Source organism: Notamacropus eugenii, chromosome 4 (genome assembly GCF_028372415.1).
Source record: "Notamacropus eugenii isolate mMacEug1 chromosome 4, mMacEug1.pri_v2, whole genome shotgun sequence".
NCBI lineage: Eukaryota > Metazoa > Chordata > Mammalia > Diprotodontia > Macropodidae > Notamacropus > Notamacropus eugenii.
Genome location: NC_092875.1, coordinates 321,139,250 through 321,158,536, shown reverse-complemented (window position 1 = coordinate 321,158,536; position 19,287 = coordinate 321,139,250). Strand labels below are relative to the sequence as shown.

Below are 19,287 nucleotides of genomic sequence, written 5' to 3'. Positions count from 1 at the left end.
GTATACACCAAGATGTATAGACAATATATGAGGGCAATCTGAAAGTATATAATATACTTAATAAGTTATTTTCAAAGCTGTCCTGCTTAGCTGAGTTTTTGACTTACCTTCATTTTGTCCTCTCTTCTATGCTTCTGAAATGCTTTGATGACCTACTTTTTTTCTTTTTTTAACATTTTGGTAACCTTTGCTCCTTCCAAACAGTCCCTTCCCCGTAATTCTTAAAACTTTCACCTCTACTCTCACTCTGCCAAGGGTGGTCACACCTTCAACTTCTCTTGGACTTCTTATTATAAAAATCCTGAACTCAGAACTTTCTCTCTGATTATAATCTCTTTTTTCCCACTCCGCCTCTACATATGCCCTTCAGTTTTATTGTGACTGCTGGTGGTCTTTTGATTCCTTCCCTTTTCCCCAGTTCATTAATGATGAACACTGGTATCACCCACCAAAAGATGGACCATTTCAACAATGAACAAACTTCTGTCCTTGAATCATAAACCTTTAATCTTCTACCACTGCCACTCTGTTTCAACCCTGCATAGCCCACACTCATGTATACTGTTATCATGACCTGCCAACCTGCCTATTAATACCGGAGGATGTCATGCAGTTGACTAGGTCAGTTACAGAACTTATTCTTTCCCCTCAACTAGCTCTTCAAAGCTTCATCTTTTAAAGTTTCACAACTGCATTCCTCACAATCACTCCAAGTTCTCTCTATTTTACTCAAATTTATAAACCAATCTGTCAGCATGAGTTTGCCTCTTATTTGATTGAAAAGATCTACACATAAAAAGTTATGTGATTAACTTTTTTCTTTTTCTTTCCTATTGAGGCAAGTGATGTGGTCCTCTTCTGTGTCAAAGCTAATCTGTGCCCTTGATGCCATTCATAATCTAAAGTTTCATCGAGGATCATATTCCTTCAGTTACTCTCCCTATCCTCTCTTTTTTCATCTTCAGTCTCTCTACTGGCTCCTTCCCTTATCTATCCTTTGCCCTATCTTTAAAAGAAAAGCCTCCACTTCATACTTTATCATGTATCTTCAAAATTTCATATTCTTTCTCTTTCATCCCCCTTCATTGCCAAACCCCAATCATTCCTTCGCATCTTGCAATCATACTTTTTTTCTCTACCTCTAATGAAACTGCTCTAAGAATGACCTTATCATCAAATATGATAACCTCTCTTTGGACCACTCCCTCTGCTTGGGCTATCCTTTCTAGGATTCCATGGTGTGTTTCTTAGCTGACAATTTTTCTTTCTCTTGTTTTGTAAATGTGGGCATTCTCTATATCCATCCCCAACCCCTCAAATTCTCCTTTCTCTAAATTCTTTTATTTAGAAACCAATTCAGTCATAGCTTTAATCATCACATCTATTCAGATGATTACCAAATCTATATCTCCAACTGTTTGTTGAATATCTTTCTGTCAACTCAACATATACAAAACTGAAATCATCTTGCCTCCTTAACTCTATCGACCTCTTAACCTGACTTTTGCGTGGACAGCTTTTGATTCTTTCTTCTCCCTCAACCTCCATACCCATTGTGTTGCTAAGCCCCATCATTTTTACCTTTATAATATCTTTCACTTCTTCCTTTCCTTTCCTCCTCTCCTTTACACATCCCATTGCTGCCACTCTAGTTCAGGTCCTCAAGTTACTCCTTGAGGTAACTCTTACCTCAAGTACTGTAATAAGCCTCTTAATTGATCTCCTTCCCTCTGATTTTTCAATCTTTCCAATTTATTCTACATACAACTGACAGGGTAATTTTTCTAACAAGAAGGTCTTACCATATCCTTTCTTTCCTCAAAAACCTTCAACAGTTGTTTAGTTTTTTTATCAAAAAGAATCACAAACTTTTCACATGACAAGGGCCACTTATCCTCCACACCTCTCAAAAAAATTTGGCTCCATCTTCCATACTCTACTTCCCAGTCAAACATGACTGCATGCTATGCCCTTGATCTCAACCTGCCCCATCCTGAACTTGTGTCTGTGTTCAAGACATTACTCATTCTTTGCACATCTTTCCTCTTGAAATTCTTCCTTTCTCACAATGCCAAACTTGGGTGCCATCCCTTCCATGAAATCTTCACTGTTCCCCCAAAGTGATTTCTCTTTTCTTGATGTTCTCACTATGTCTGGGTCTGTCCCATGCGCTTTAACACTATATAATCTGTATAACAGTTATTATTGGACAGGTATTGTCCTTTATTTCAACTCTGAATAATTAAATGATTGTCAATTTGCAATTAGTAAATGTTTGTTAAACTGGAAGCACTAAATGTGGCAGATGCTATGTGAAGAACAAGCTGTGCTTCCCCTTCTGAGAAGGGACAGGATCATTGCTGCTGTGGTTTCATTTTTCAACTGCTACACACTGTTTTGACTTAGTGATGACCCACTTCACAATGTCCTCTCTTTCCTCATTAAGTATATATCAACAATGCCATCTCCCTTCGACCTTCAATAACTTCCATTCTGTTAATGGTTAACCCTATGTAATCCTCCCCAACTTGTACTGCTACTCATAAGTGACTGGGTAGTGCTGGAGGATGTCAAGATAACATGATCATCAGGCTGAATACAAATGCATTGCTTCCAACCCCAACTGGGCCACCACTGCTTGGTCTTGTAGATTCCTTATCTCATTCAGCACAGTGGCTATTCCAGATGTCTTATCTTATAGTTCAATTTCCTAACTCCATCACCTAAAGAGTCCCTGTCTCAATGAAACTCACATTTACTGGAAGTACTCTGGTCAAAGATGGAAAGAGGGAAGGTGTAGTTTGATTGGTCTATTAAAATGGTAATACACTTTTGAATGAGGAAAAGTATGTAAAAGAGCTTTCATACTTTTATTAGCAGCAAATCCCTAGCTCTCTTTTCTTTTAGAGTAGGGAAAAGAGACAAGGTTTCTACGGAGGCTGAAAAGCTTTAACAACATCCCTTGTCCTAACTCAAATAACCTGCATAATGTATATTGATTATTTCTGACTAAGAGAGAGAAAGAAACTGGCTCATGATGAAGGATCAAAAATGCTTTGAAATTGAGCTAACTCCAAAGCTAAAGCCTTGCTGATGTGAAATTTTTGTTTTTAAGACAAGGTTTAAACTGGTAAAGGAAAAACTAAGGTTAGTGAGAAAAATATTCAGTTGTAATATAGGCTTTTATAGAGTTTAGCTAAGATAGAATTTTATGCATGATTGGTTAAGGTTACTTAAAATATTCAGATATTTCATAGTTTTATTTTTAATGGATTAGAAAATAAACAATTTTAAATCAGTAAGTATTTGAATCAATTATAGGCAAATATATGGCACCCTGCACTTTTGAGGCATTCCCTCCATGTGATGATGGCAGCATAGCAGAGTTGCATTTCTAGGGTTGTTTTCTAGGAAGTGAATAAATGTCTTTTAAAGATTAAACTCACAAATTCATAGATATAGTGTTTACAAACATCTCATTGGCCATAAAGTTAAGTGAAATAAAATAAGCTAGGATTACAGTCTAATGAATAGGTCCCTACAAGTTTTTAATGGGCACAAAACCAATGAGGTGTCAGGAAGAGGGTTAGTTTGTATAACATGAGGCAACATGAAAACAATTATAAAAGCTATTTGCACTATTTTTTTGTTTTGTTTTGTTAACTGGTATTTCTAGCTTTAAGCAGTAAAATCTTACATAATCTTATAATGTGATATAGTGATCAACTTCCCTTTATATTCATTTTGATGGAAAAATAGTCATCAAATGTTAATGCAAAACAGAAAATTCACAACTCCCTAACCTATTAGCATGTGCTAAGAAACATGAGGGAAGAAAGGACCAGGGCTCTGAGTCTGCCTTGACAGATGTAACCCACATGAATGTGCCTCAGTGGTCAAATGGGGAAGAGTGGGCAATCCCATTCTGATGGAATCATAGAATTTGAAAGTTGAAAGTAAGCACTGGGGTCAATCCACACACAAAAGGAATCCCCAATGTTATATCTCAATACAGAATAAATAAGTTTAACTACCATTTTACTTTGTCTTAACACAGACAAACCTGTGCACACACAGTGCAAAATCATTTTGATTAGAAGAAAACAAAACAACATTTTTCACGTAGAAAATGGATAATTGAGTTACCTTTTCTAGTTTTTTAGCCTCAATGTGTCGCAGTACTTGTTCTCTCCAGTCATGAGGGACTTTACTTTTTCCTGGAGGTTCTAATAAAGAATGCTCAGAACTGACTCTTGGATTTGGTCTTTTTGAAGGACTAGTTCGTGAATAATTAAAATCACTAATCGACATAGTTCTTTCTGGTATTTCATTAACAGAGGGTCGAGCACTCTGAGGTCGAGGTACATTTGGACCATCTATGCTATAGGCTCTTGCAGAAAGGGGTCTCTGTGATCCTGACATCATCAGGGGAGCTCTTCCCACTGAATGCAATTCTCGATACGTTAAATAATCTCCCTCAGGAATCTGGGGTCTCCTGGAGGGGCCTGGGTCACCAAGATTTACAGAACCTGTAGAGGAGATGCTACTTTGTCTCTGAAGTGTATTTCGGCCTGCTCCAGGAACAAGTCTGTCATTTGGTGGGACTGCCCACATTTCCATGTGCCTTGCTGGTCCCATTCTTGGATATAAGTTATATGAAGCATTAGCTCGAACATTGTTATGGTTAGAGAAATTCATATTTGCAGAATGTTTGGCATAATTAGGGTTTTCTGTGCTTTCTGATCTAAGAAGATGTGAAGGAGGTAAATTGTCTTGATCAGCTTGGGCATTCTGTCTGGAATGCCACAAAGTATCCTTGACGGCAGCACTGCTACTGTACTGGACATTATATTGTGGGGGACCATACATCTGAGGTGCAAACTGTGTACCAGATGTCCCAGAACTTCTTCCTATATGAACATCTTCTGGGTTGTGATTTGAATCAAACTTATATATGGCTTTTGTACATGACATTAAGTCAGAAGATGAGGAGGAGCCAGCAAATACTTGCAAAGGCAGATCGTAGAGAAGGGTAGCTGACTTGCTCCGAACTATGTTTTTTCCATCAATGCCAGATGAGACTGCTTTAACTGCTGAGTTTGGTTGCTGTGGATCATTATCACTCAAAATTTCATATATTTTCAGTCCTCCAGTCTCCATATTTGTTATACTATGAGATTTTATAACAGCTCCTACTGGTCCACTTCGTGGGGGGGACAAATCTTCAGTACTTTTGGAAACACACATATCCACAGAAGGCTCAGAATCAAGGGCAGGGTCCTTTAGTGGTTCAGTACTCTGAGGAAGTTCTGCAAGGTCTACAGAATGTCCATTAAGTTTATTTATAGTATCTAAATTTGGATACTTATTTCCATTTTCCAAGAGCTCAGGTTTCTCTTTGGCATTATTAATTAAAAGGCCTTTTCCTGATCCTAGTTCTTGCGTTATCTTTGATCTTTCCATTGTATCTGACTGAAATGTATTATTAATTGTGACTTTATTAAGATTTCTGTTGATCTGGTCTAGTTTTTGAGAATCTTCAGTAGTGGTTTTTATATCAACATCCTTCTCTAATAGAGCCAATCTGGCTTCAATTTTCAAATCATAATCGGTCAAACTGAAAATTTTTTTCTCATGGACTCTGCATTTTTCTTCTGTTGAGTTGCTTAAATCACTACCATTTTGCAAAAGGTTATTAAAGTTTTCATCTTCTTGCCTAAAACAAAGAACAATTCTTTGAAATGACAAAACAGCTTTTATAAATGTTGGCAATTAAGATCTAATTAGTCATTTGTCTTCAGTTTTTAAAAATCAAAAGTATAGAGTCAGATTAAAACAACAGTATAAATCTAAAGGCTATTAACAATAAGCTTCGGTCACAAAGATCTGTGTGAAATAAGAAAAAAAGGACTTACTTTCCTGTTTTTATATTGGTGAATAAACTAAAGTCATGAAATGCTATAAAATGAGATAGTTTAAAGTAGGGAGAAAAGGGGTAGATGCCTTCATAAGGTTAAGAGACTTCCATCTCATACTTTTATAATATTAAGGAGAAAAAAAATCATGGAAAATTGCTGGATCCTCAAATTATTCATATCAAATAGTTTTTAGTTATGCCAATATGTGGATGATGAAATTAGCAATGAATAGTCTAAATAATTTTCTAAAGACCTATAATAGAGAATACAAGGGAACTTAAGTCTTTTAATTCCATATTACTATGCTGTACTTAATCACACAAATGTTGCTCCAAAAATTATATAAGATATATGCTTACATAATCAAACAAATAAAATACCTTTACAGTCTTAACACGAACATTCACATTATTGATCTCCAAAACCTTCTTTGGTAGTTTATCTTCCCCTTAGGCATCATAGAATAAAACAAATATTCTTTACTAATAAGCCACCAGGGAATTAGCTCCATAGAAATATAGTAGTAAGCTTTCTTAGCTTTTAGTTCATTATATGAGCGACATGATTCATAAAGGAGTATAAACATTTGCATGTCAATAAATTTAACAGAAAAATTCATAGATCAGTCACACTGTTGCTGAATTAAAATCACTATTTTGTGGCAAATGAAATGGAACAATTTTCATCTTTGCTTATTAAATAACAGTGCAACATGAGTCAATATGTGAAATGTATACAGATATACTTTCCCTAGACAGGGTTTTCAACCTAGTTCCCATATACAAAAGGGGCTGTTTTGGGGGTCCTCTATCCCTATGGATTGGAAAATATTACATCTTTATTTTCATTTACTGCTAATGTCTGTTTTAAAACTATTCAAATCAAAGGATTCAAAATAGCTTTCCTTCAGAATGCCTGAAAAAATAAGAATATAATTTAGTAATGTAATACTGTGTAATATTAACTCAATGTAAACTTTAATTCAATAGTGATCAGACTGGTGTTTAAACAGTTATTTCTCCCTTGCTTCAGAGTGCTTAACTGGTACATTAATTAGTGAGGCCTTAAAATTATTATCATTATTTATTGTTACTAGGTAAAAATTACTAATTTCCTCTACACTTTAGTTTGTTTTTAAAAAGTCATATTTAATAAACACCAACATAAAGGAACTATTAATCACATATTAATCATTTTAAAGGAGGAGTATGACTAACAAATTTTTTTCCCCTTAATTACATTGATTACAAAGCTCAACAAGTCATGATGGTCAATCATGATATGAATTTGATTTAATAATCCATGATACTTCCCTTTCCCACAAATCCTTTTAAATTTGAAAATTAAAAAAAATTTTTTTTGGTCAGAATTTGTCAGACTGGCTATTAATAGCACACCAGGCAGCTGCACTGGCTATTTAACTGTCTGTTCCACTTTGGCTATCTATACGTAGTTTAAGAGCAATGTGTCACAGGCCAAAAATCTGCTTTTAGTCTTTAGTCAGATAAAAGGCACTAAGAAGAGTAAAAACTTATATGTACAGTTAGTGATGAAATAAAGAAATCATACAAGGAATTGTTTAAAAAACTTTATAGCATTTAGCACTAGTGGGCCCTTATTTACTATCTTATGACATATAAGCCAATTTATTCTGAAGATTTCACAGACCTTATTTTGGAAATAACAGCAATATGTGTTTCTTTCAGTGGAGAGCACAATGAAATGTCTTGGCTGCTGTCAGTATTAAGAGAAACTGAATCTGACATTCGAGATGGAGAGGAACAATTGCTGTTATTTTGGTTGCTGTTGTGTGTGACTTCATCTGATAAAGAATCAGTATCCTTATCATCTGGAAGAAAAATTTATCAGATCAATACAACATACTACCATGTGATTTTAGGCAGTGCATTTCACATAAAAATACAATTACATTCATATTCTCTTATTTTTGGGGGGAAGAATCTTCAAAGATAAGGGCAAGCAGTTTATAAAAGGAAATCTTAAAAATTATATCTTATTCATACAAAGACTAAGAAATAGCAAATTCTAACTGTTACTAATCAAATAATAAAGCTATAGTATGTACATTTCCAAAATGTCACTAAATACATTATAACATCTATCATATATTCTTTCTAATTATGCTTGTAAATCACATTGGGGTAAAGAGAAAACTGTTAACATACAACGAATACAGAGGATATCCTGTATGGCAGTTAAGAATAACAATGGAGATGATCCGTAAGTCACATGATACAATACTGAGAACTGGGGCACTCATGGCCTATGCTATCATACACAAATGAAGCCTATGATAATAATAGTAATGTGAAATACAGAGCTTAACTCAAGGAGATTAAATAGACTTTAATTTCACTGAGCTCTCAAACGAATATGTATAATACCATTCTCCTAGTCACCCAGGTTCACAACCTTAGTATCAGACAACTCTTCACTCATATTCATCCCTACACACCCAAATCTGTTGTCAAATATTATCATGGCTATTTTTATGTCTATTATATAGCCCCATTTTCCTAATCATAACTACTACCCAGGGTCAGGCCCTCATCACCTCTCACCTGGAATATTCCAATAGCCTTCCTATTGGTTTCCCTACTTCAAGTCTGTGCCTACTAATTTTCCTAGAGTATGGATCTAACCAAATCATCTCATGCTGACCACACTTACTCACTAGACTCAACTGATTCCTTCTTACCGCTAGGATCAAATATAAATCCTCTGACTTCTGAAGCCCTTCCCAACTTTACTTGTCCCCTTTCTACCTTTCCAATCTTCTTATACATATGCTCTGATGTAGCTATACAGCCTACCTGATAGTATGTACACTCTCTCTCTCTTTCTTTCTCTCTCTCTCTCATATATCTCTGCCCTTCCTCCCATACTTCCAATGTCCTCCTCATCTGTTTTTTTGTGGCTTCCTTCAAGATTTAGCAAGAAGGCCTTTCCTGATACTCTCCATGCCCCTGCCTGCCTCCCTGACCCTCTGAGATTATCTTTCATTTGCACTGTACATGTCTTTTATGTACATGGTTATTTATATGTCTTTGCATTTCTCTGTACCCAAATTGCTTAGCACAGTGCCTGGTAAACAGTAAATGCTTAATAACTGCTTGTTGACTTTAATAGGAATTGCTAATGCCAGTGCTCTAATAATGAAAGATTACTGTGCTTTTTGAGCACATATCTCTCTTTTAGATTTTCTATCTTCTTGTTGGACTACCAGCAACCTTTCTCATTGCTCTTAGGGTTAATAGCATTCCCATTTCCCTTTTCTGTTTTACTGTTTCTGATCTGTAAGTGACCTGGTCACATGGAGTACGGCCAGGGCAGATCACTGAACCTCTAAGTGGCCAAGGCAACTCTCTAAGAATAAAAGTTGCAGAGCAAGGACAATCTGCATTGTATCAGCAATTTCTATACCAGGAGATCTTTACAGGTCTGGTTTTTATTTTATTCTTTTTAAAAAACCCATTCTGTTCTGGGAAAACAGAATACCAAGCTTGTTACAACTATATGTAAATAGCAGGAGGAGGCTATGAAGTCCTCTTTAAAGAGTAAATCATAAGGGTTTTAATGTATGAACCTGGTGACATCTATTTTGATTTCTAAAAAGTAGTTTTTCTCTTTGTTTTTTTCTTTATTCTTGGTTATACTCTGGATAGACGAAGTAAAGATTTATAGGATCTTTGTGAAATTTCTGTGTTTTCTGTACCTTTCTATCAACACCATGGTTGTAAACATGTGGCCTGCTATGTTAATTACTTATAATTAACTTGTACTGTTTTCTTCTGATACTTTCATCAAGAATGTCTTTGACACAAGTACATTCACAGAAAAGGTAATGAAACATACTCTCAACACAGAAGAAAGGTACAGGGATTATATCATCTCAGTACTGAAAGTTTTTTTCTAATTCATTTTGTTACAAGGTACAATTCAGTCTAGTTTACTGATTAGGAATGGGGAATGACTTTGGTTGTAAAGACAAAAATTATCAATAACACATATTTTAAAACAGAATTAAATCAAGACAAGACTCTATCAGCATTTCTGCTTTCGGCAGAGAGACAGAGATAGAAATGGGGGAGGAGCAGGGTTAGGACCAGAACACATTCAGATAGTTTAGGTCTATAATTAAATTATATCAGTTCTCCATGCATGCTTTGTAATCTGGTTTATAAATTTATAATCCTTTTTATTAGGCAATCTGTAGGTCACAGTATTGCTTTTTTCCCTCCCACAAATAATCTCAGCTATGTTCCCCCTCTCTGGCTCATGGATTTCTACAATGGAGTATATATTCTCAATATATTGGCCTATTTCACTTTCCTTTTATCTGCGTATTAGCTTTCATCAAGATAGATGCTTACAGTTGCTATCTCAGCTATAAGTGTGGGGTGAGGAGGGCATCACCTCAGGCAGCAGCTGTAAGTGGGGGAAAAGGACCACAGACAAAGGATGTTGCAGAAGTGGTAAAGGGGAAGATCTAACAATAGATCTTATGTGGGATAAATGTGAGGAGCTGAACGGAAACCAAGACTTCAAGCCTAGGTGATAAACCTCCTGAGATAATAATAACTGTACTAAAGAGCTCAACTGATATTTAAAATAATTGCTCTCAATTTATCTAGGAAGGGTTAAATTGTAAGCAATTTAAGATGCTGGGGAACTGTGTATAAATCTTTTATAAAAGTTTCCATGTAAAACTGTAAAAATAAAAGCCTTGGGATTTAAAAGACTAAATCCTCAACTATCTGGGAAGAAAAAGAAAAAAACTTAACTGAAAAATGTCTACCAGGAAGTCAGGCAGCATATGTACAGAGATCTTCTACACTCAAAGTCCCTATACCAATTAAACTAAAAGTCTCCTTTTTCTGCTCTCTCTACTTTCCCTCTCCCCAGTCTCTCAGATACTATGAAGATAAATGAAAAGTTTCTGAAAGCACTCTGAAACTTCCACGTTCACAGGTAAGGGTTTGCAATAATTGAAGTAATTTTTCTCTTAATGTAATTAGAAGTTTAAGTCAGGATAACTTACTCCTGGTAAGATACCTAATAAGACAGGAAACTTTCTAGCTATTTATGCCATAGCTTTCTAGCTCTAGATCAAGTCATTAAAACTCCCTATGTGCCACAGGCAACTCTCTAGGAATCATTTACTAAGACATTATTTTTGGAGTTTCTTAACACTGACTAAATTATAGGTCTTTCAAATATCTTTCTAAGAGGATGTGATACTATTAATAGTTACAACATTAACTTGCAAAAGTTATACAAGGAAAATTACTAGACATCGCTTTATAAAATTTTCTTTTTTACATATCCAATGAATCATGTAAGAGAAAGGATAGAAAATTAGGAAAAACTTAGATAAATGAATAAATTTCCATAACCTTTCTTTAAAGTGAGGAAGTCAAGGAATCAAAACTTTTAGAGGAGCAAATTAGGAAATATTAAATCCCAACTAAATCAAGTTTTTAAAGTAATGTCACTTTAAATTACATTATACTCATATCTCAGTGGTATATAATCCCAACCATTTATTCTTGGTATTTTGTTTCAACATCTAACCTTTTTTGTTATTGCTAAGTGCCACCACTTTTGGCTGATTAATGGAAGTTTCAATTAATGGTGGTCGCATCTCTGCCATTTTCATCTCTTCATCAGAAGAAAGTTCTTCAGACTCCTGTTTAAAAAGGAAAACTATTTACTTAAACTTCTACTAGACTTTCTTAGGAATTTTTCAAATTAAATGTATAGTAATCAAAGTAAAAGAACCACAAAAATAGAAAGGAAGAATGCTTATGTCATGATTTGAGTTACTGGGATATACAATGATACAACTAACCTATAGCACACATGGCAAAAGGCACACCGTCTACTTTTCATTACACACTAAACAGCTGGTGATAATAGGTTCTAAGTCAAATTAGGTGGTCAGTGAAATCTGTCTTTGGTGCTTTCTTACTACTTCTATACCTGACCTTAGTGAGGGGGTGTCTGGGTTCATGTGCATGGGATCTGATCCACCACACTGACAAAATCCATGTAACAAAGACCATTTTAATAGAGATCTATAAATATCACTTCCTATCTCACAAATCAGTGGCAGCCTGACACAAGAAAGATGTGAGTTCAGTTCTAGTCTCAGACATAGACTAGTAGTGTGAGCAGAGGCAAGACGTAATTTTTCAGTTCAGGGCAACTTTAAAAATCGCAAATTGCAGAAAGGAAGTCAGGCAGCATATGTACAGAGATCTTCTACACTCAAAGTCCCCATACCAATTAAACTAAAAGTCTCCTTTCTCTGCTCTCTCTACTTTCCCTCTCCCCAGGCTCTCAGATACTATGAAGATAAATAAAATTTCTGAAAGCACTCTGAAACTTACACGTTCACAGGAACACAGGTACACTTGTAAATCCACAGCATTACAGTAAATAAAAATATGCTCAAAGACCCCAAAATGGAAAAAAGCATAATGGCTTATGCTAGTCTTTTAGGAAAAATTCCCTTTTAAATAAACTGGGGAAATATTCAAGAAAAATGAACCCCATATTATGGTGATTGCAAGGAAGGGCACTTAACTGAGAAATATATTGCATCATACTGATACTGCTTTTTCCTTGCTTTCAGTTTAAATAGGTGAAATAAAAACTATACTGGTTGTTTAGTATTTTAGAAAGTTAGACTATTAAACTTCTGTCAAATTGCTTATCTTCTTTACACTCAAGTACAAGGATAAAATCCAAGTTGAAAACAACTAAATTTAAAGCAATACAATGATCTGTTAGCAGTCATGTTAACTCTCATACACTGTTGGCTCTATATTATCAACACTTCTGTCCTTAATGGCAACAAATGCAATATGAAATTAAAGGGACTCCCCTTATCACTATGGCAGAAAAGTCAGCACAGACAGTATCATACCTCAAGCAAGTCCTCTTGGTTGACAATTTTCTTTGTGTTCTCAGAAGTTTTACCTTGGGGGATCACTTGTGGACTTCCAGCACTGTTCTCAACTTCAGACTCACTGATCTTTTGTACACAATTTCCCATTATATACTTTTCTCTATCTTCTTCTTTGCTTTTTATTGGAGTAGTTTCTGAAGTCTAATAAAAGAAAACAAAAACAAATAATTTTGGTTCAAAATTCAATTAAGAATTTCAAAATTAATTTACTATCTTATTCTGGGAGGAAAATGTCATCAATATTAAAATGGATTTCTTTATGCTTCAATGAGTAAAAATATATTATATGAAAACTAAAAAATTAGTGGTCCTAAGTTATGTGTCATGCATGATGCTCATTAGCCCATGCTTTCCTCCAGGATGTAAAAAAGGCTATATGTAGCATTACCTCTTGATCTTTTGAGTTATTGGTTATCCTGAAACCAAACAACTTTTTCTTTCTGCAATGTATATTCTTTTCAGGTAAATTATTTAGTTGTATAATCCTTGTTGGCAAAGCTGATAAGGGATCTGTTAATCTCATTATATAATCAAAGGGCTCTGAGTGTGTAGAACTGCCCTGACTTCTGATCAAGAATGTTCCATTAAGACTCTATTTGACATGGCTGATTAGTAAGAATTAGGGCTAAATAACTAGCTTTTTGTTAAAAACTTATACCCCATGTTTCTGAAAACAAAAGTATAAATATTTTTCTTTTTTAGGTCTAATTTAAGTATATTAAATGAATTAACAATTTTAAAAGGAAACCTAGAGAATGAAAAGTTGTTCTTTAATTTGAATTTAAAAACAGATATCAAGTTTGCTTAAAGTGAGTAACAAAATTTACTATCATGAAATAAAATTCTACAACTAACTTCCTACAAACATGAAACTACATATCAAATCATTAGATGTGTTTTTACTTTTTAAGCTGCTCAAAACAAATAGTTAAACAAGGAGTTGTACAGCACCTATGTCCAGAAGAGGGGAAAGGTACATATGGTTGGGTGAGCGGGAGATTTAAATACTAGTGCAAGTAAACGCAACTACATCAAGGCAGAATCAAAGAAAGAATACAAAGAAAGCTGGGTTTCCACAGGTCTTATAAGAGATCTTAAATAGCAACCTATACCATATCAGGGAGTTCTTTACTTGAGGATGACATCATTAAAATATTAGCAAATTCAGTTACTGAAACTGAGCACAGGGGCACACCTGGAATATATATGCTTGACATGGGTATTTCAGGATAAGCAGATAGCAATGTTACAAAAAAGCAACCACAGAAGGCATTGCTAATCAATGGAATAAGAGCTTTTAACTACTAACTTTCCCTCTTCTTCACCCCAACACTCACTATTATTTATGACAACTTTTGCTGACCACCCATCCTACTATCAGAGTGAGTTGCTTTACTGAGGCATACCAGTTGGCACAACTTTGGCGTATTTCTTTTCAAAAGTTATTAATTTCTGAAATATTGTATTTCTGTAGGTTGCTGCTACAGTACCCTTCCCTACAAGTCCCACCCCAACACATTCTCCCTCTCTGCTCATGCCCTCCTCTCAGATGAGCAGTTGTAGGAGCAGACGTTTTTGTTTCTCTTTCAGAATTCCAAGGTGACTTATTTCTCTAACCTTTATACTGACATCTCTTATGGCATTTTGCTGATCGTCCTGTGGCTGTGAATCTTTCCCAGCATTCTCCGTCATTTCTTCCTCTTTTAATCTATGGACAATCGTTTGAACTGTTTTGACCATATTTTTAAGTTCATCTGGATATGGTGTTGGATATCTCTTCAGATTTCCCTCCTACATGTATAAGGAAATAAAATGAAACCATTGAGAGTAAAAATATCAACAGTTCTACTGTGATAAAACAAAAAAAAGGTATACTTCAAAATGTTAAAGTTCAATTAGCGAGTACTCAAAAATTACTCTTATCACAAAATAGTATATCATTTCACAAGGCATTAAAATGTAACTTCATAATTTCTTTTAAAAAAAGCATAACTGACTTTCAATTGTCCCTTTCTTTCAGGAGGAAAGTCAATGAAATTAGATCTGACTCCAAGTTACATAGACAACTTCAAAGATTAATATGCATACTTTCTTTGTGCCAGTGCCCAAATACTTTCTGGCTTAGTTTTTATCATCATTGCCTGAGATCTGGGTTAGTTCATGATGGGAAAAAAAATTAAGATTTGCCTGTAAAATTTTTAAGCATATCAACAATGGTTTTTGGGAATGCACATATAAAATATCACTTTTGTTACTCATATTCTATTCTATTCTGTTGCTCAAAAACTAAAACAGAAGAGTACAGAAAAAGAAAATTCAGGGTAAAAATTACAATTCTAGATCATACTAATTTCTCTCTTCTTACAACTCATAATAGCTATCTATACCACGCAGTTTCTTTTCACGGATTCTAGTTGTGCAAAGAAGTTCCTGGAGGGATTCTCTTTTTCAATACCCTGACTCCTCAGGACAGTGTTAGACACACAGTATTGAATAAATACTTACCAATTTGACTTCACATTTGGAAAGAGAAGAGGAAATACTAACCCTGGGAGGTGCCTCCCTTTCATCTTTGTCTTCATCACATTCAAATGCCACTTGAGCACGCTGCTTCCTTTGTTCCTCCCACAAAGAAGGATTAAAACTTTCGTTATCTGATATGAACATAACTAAAGAGAAAAGGGGGAAAACAGTAATTATTATTTACTATGATTATAGGAAACCATTTCTTACTCATTATTTTGAGTAGTTCATGTAAATATATGTCTAAGACATCTAGGCTAAGCCAGGCTAGAAGCCATAGTTCATCAGCACCTACACAGTACACTCTCATAATAATGTAGACACAAATTCTGACTGAGAGAAAATTTTTCCTAAAGCTGTACTTGTCTCAGTGCTCCATCATCATACTCCTAAATGGAGATGGTCAACTAACAAATTACATATGCTGCTTTCATACTATAGCTTACTAAAGACACATATGACAGCACTTAAGTTATTTCACTCAGGTTTTTGGACTTTGCAAATCCTAAATATATATTATATGATACACAGAGAATATAAAATATGCCATATAATAGGTAGGAAAGTTTTATGAAGATGAGAAGTCATAGGATCATGCAATCACAGGATCTGGATTTGGAAATGACCTCAGAGATCACAGTATCATGGGTTTAGAAGTAGGAGTCTTGAGAAATGAAAAAGGGTAGCATTTAGGGTCAGATGATCTGGAATGGATTCCTGACTTTACCACCTACTACTTTGTGACCTTGGGCAAACCTCTGTTTCCTCAATTGTATAAAAAAGGATTGGATGACCATCACGGCACTTTCTCATTATAAACCTATGACTCTCAAAGGTCATGTTGTCTAGCGCTTTTGTTAAAGTACATGCTAACATAAATATAAACAGATTATATCTTGAAATCATATATATAATATATATATATAATAAAGAAGGTTTCAATTAATGCAGACTTTTTACAGCTTTCCATTTATAATTTAATTCGAATATCTTTTAGATTTGTTGTGTCCTAAGAATTCATTAGTCTGAAGCCAACCTGGGGATATAATTCTTTGAACTTAAGTGAAATTTGCCCATGGATGGTAGCTATATCGCCTGTCACCAGACTCACAGTTGAAGTAAGTTTCATATTAGCATACCCATTAAAAAATTCAAGTAAAAAATAAAAATCAATACAAAATGTAAACAAGTATAGGTTTTGCTATTTAACATGACATAGAAGCAGCACAGAGCTAAGTAAGGGGATTTTCTTGATAAAAGTAAAACAAAAAGACATGCTAAAAATTTGGAAAGAAAAAAGGGAAAAAGAATTCCTAAGGATTAATTAACATCACTTCCTCTTAGTACAAAAGGCATTATAAAATTATTGCAAGCACATCAACAAGACTTTTATATCCACAGGGATAGAAAAATAGTTTTGTTATTTAGATACCTTTGTTTAGAATGGAATTTTATCCATATTTAATCCTCTCTAGTTCCTCTGTATCTTAAACCTGAAACTAGGGTGTGGCTACAACGGTGACAGACACAAACAGATGGCAAAAAGCAAAGAAATGTGTCCTTGTTCTGTGTACACCACTGAAGAGTCCTTTATTCCACTAAAGTGAATGAGTATTTGTGTCCAAGTAGGGAACCTCTAATGGATTTTGTTTTCCATTTCTTGACATTTTCTAATTGTGTGTAAAAGGGAACAAAAATTGAGTTAAAAAGGTTTCTAATAACCTATTAATGAACTATTTAATGTCTCTGTAAAGTTACTTTCCCATTATTTAGCCAGGCATTTCTGATGAACTCCCCAAATTCCCTTTAAAAGATCTTAGGTCTTAGATTGGGGAAAAAAAATTTTTTTTAAAAAGCTTGCTTTTAAATCGTCAAGCATGTAAAAAAATTAAACTCCTACCATCTTCAGTCCTTGGCTGCTGAGGGAACATGTAGTTTGTAAGCACCATTTTCTGTGTTTCTGGATCAGTCTCTTTTTGAAGAGGTATTAGGGGTTTGGACTAGAAAAAGAAAACAAGTGATTAAATATTAAGTTTCCAATAATGTTCTAATCCATATTTTTCCAAATAACTAACTAACTACAATCCATTTCTCTCAAAGTGCCCACACAGACCACTTTTTAGTAACTTTTTTTTTTAGCAAAATCTATGAACACCTAGTTTTCTAAAAAGACAAGCTCACATTATTATATCATTTTCAATGAAGTAATAATATATTTATATCTAATATTCATTCAGCAAATATTAAACATATAACATTATTACTAAACCTTGGGGAAGATAAAAAGGTTTAGATTAAGACATGATTCCTCTATTCGTATAGCTTGTAACCTAATAGGGGGATATCTAATGGTAAGAAAAATAAAAGGAGCTTTAGGTTCAAAGCACTTTCTGATATACTGTATCATCTGTGATACAAAACAAGCCTGTTAGAAACATAGTGCATTATCCTTATTTTATAAATGAGGAACTTGAGGCTCAAAAGTTAATACACTCTGCAATCTCTCAAGTCTCTTTAATTATGAATTCTATGACCTATCAATGACAATGAGTGGGAGGTCATCTTACCAATTCACACACAGAAAATTACACCATCTCCAAGATCTAAATTTTACAATCCAAACTCAAATCTCTTCTACTTTTTGCCTTACTTTCTTATTAATACTGAAACTGCTTTTTTTCCTCACCAGGATGTCAAAATCACTGTTCTTCCTTATTACCTTGATCCATCTCCCCAGTCTTCCTTCACTCCCATGCCCAGGCTTCATCTGCCTAGGCCACCATGTGGGCATTTCACTGAAAACTTCTATGGAATTTTAAACCTGAATATTCCCAATAAGTGATTAAAATGCACATCCCGGGCAACTCCCACTATGGGATTTCTCTACTTCTACTCTAGGGCTACTGACCATTGCTAGATAAAGTTAGGTTCCTCTTCATCTGAATATGGCTCAATAACAGATGCCTTTATTCATATAAATCCCCATACAACCACTGCAAGTCTTTCTTCTCAAACTTGAAACTATCCTTCCCCTCTGCCCCCAACCCATGAGAAAAGATGAGCTTCTTTATTGACTGACAAGTCTTAAAACATCTGAAGCAAACCCTTCTAACTCTCCCTCCAATATTCAGAATTTCTCAGTTACATCACCTATTCTTTCAGAGGAGGTGATTCCCCTACTTCTTGATAAGGCTAATCCCTCTAATTTATATCTTTGATACCCACTCACCTCTACTCCTGTAAGATCTTGCTTCAGCATTATCTTTTCCTTGCATCTTCACACATACACACACATCCTCTAAAAAGATGCTAAGGTCTACCATCCTCCTTTCTCCTCCCTTTCCAAAATACTATGAAAAATTTTCAACACTTGATCATAACTTTTTACCATCTCCCCTCTCCTCAACTCCTTGCAGTTCTTCCACCACCATTATATGGAAATGGCTCCATACAGATCATTAATGACTACTAATGACCAAATTCAAAATGAGCTCTTTTTTACTAGTGAATAAGTTCATGCTTATAAAGATTTAAAATTATTAATAAATTTACAGATAAAATGTTGAAAAAGATATAAAAACTTTTGAGGATTTACAAAGAACTTTCCTCATAAAAATCCTGTGGAGATAGGTAATATATTATCATCCCCATTTCACAGATGAGGAGAGTAAGGCTCAGAGAAAGTTAGTAATCTTCCCAGTGTAATGATCAGTAAATTTCAAAGCTAGGTTTCAAAGGTCTTTTTAGATCCAGTGCCCTTTATGCTTCACCACTCTACCATCAGCATTTGACATAGTTCACTACTTCTTCCTGGATATGCTTTTCTCTTGGAAAAAGAGATCAAGGACTGGA

General features: G+C 34.8%; 1 protein-coding gene across 8 annotated transcripts in view; it reads right to left on the bottom strand.

Moving 5' to 3' along the window:
* ERBIN (erbb2 interacting protein) overlaps window positions 1-19,287 on the bottom strand; it is a 179,477-nt gene that overhangs the window by 19,191 nt on the left and 140,999 nt on the right. For all 8 annotated transcript variants that reach the window (XM_072605104.1, XM_072605107.1, XM_072605105.1 and 5 more), the window contains 7 exons: window positions 17,336-17,435; window positions 15,460-15,581; window positions 14,530-14,703; window positions 12,871-13,053; window positions 11,514-11,628; window positions 7,587-7,767; window positions 4,147-5,716 (listed from right to left, as the gene is read on the bottom strand). In XM_072605104.1, the coding sequence (XP_072461205.1) occupies window positions 4,147-5,716; window positions 7,587-7,767; window positions 11,514-11,628; window positions 12,871-13,053; window positions 14,530-14,703; window positions 15,460-15,581; window positions 17,336-17,435 (2,445 nt within the window). The remainder of the gene's footprint in view (window positions 1-4,146; window positions 5,717-7,586; window positions 7,768-11,513; window positions 11,629-12,870; window positions 13,054-14,529; window positions 14,704-15,459; window positions 15,582-17,335; window positions 17,436-19,287) is intronic.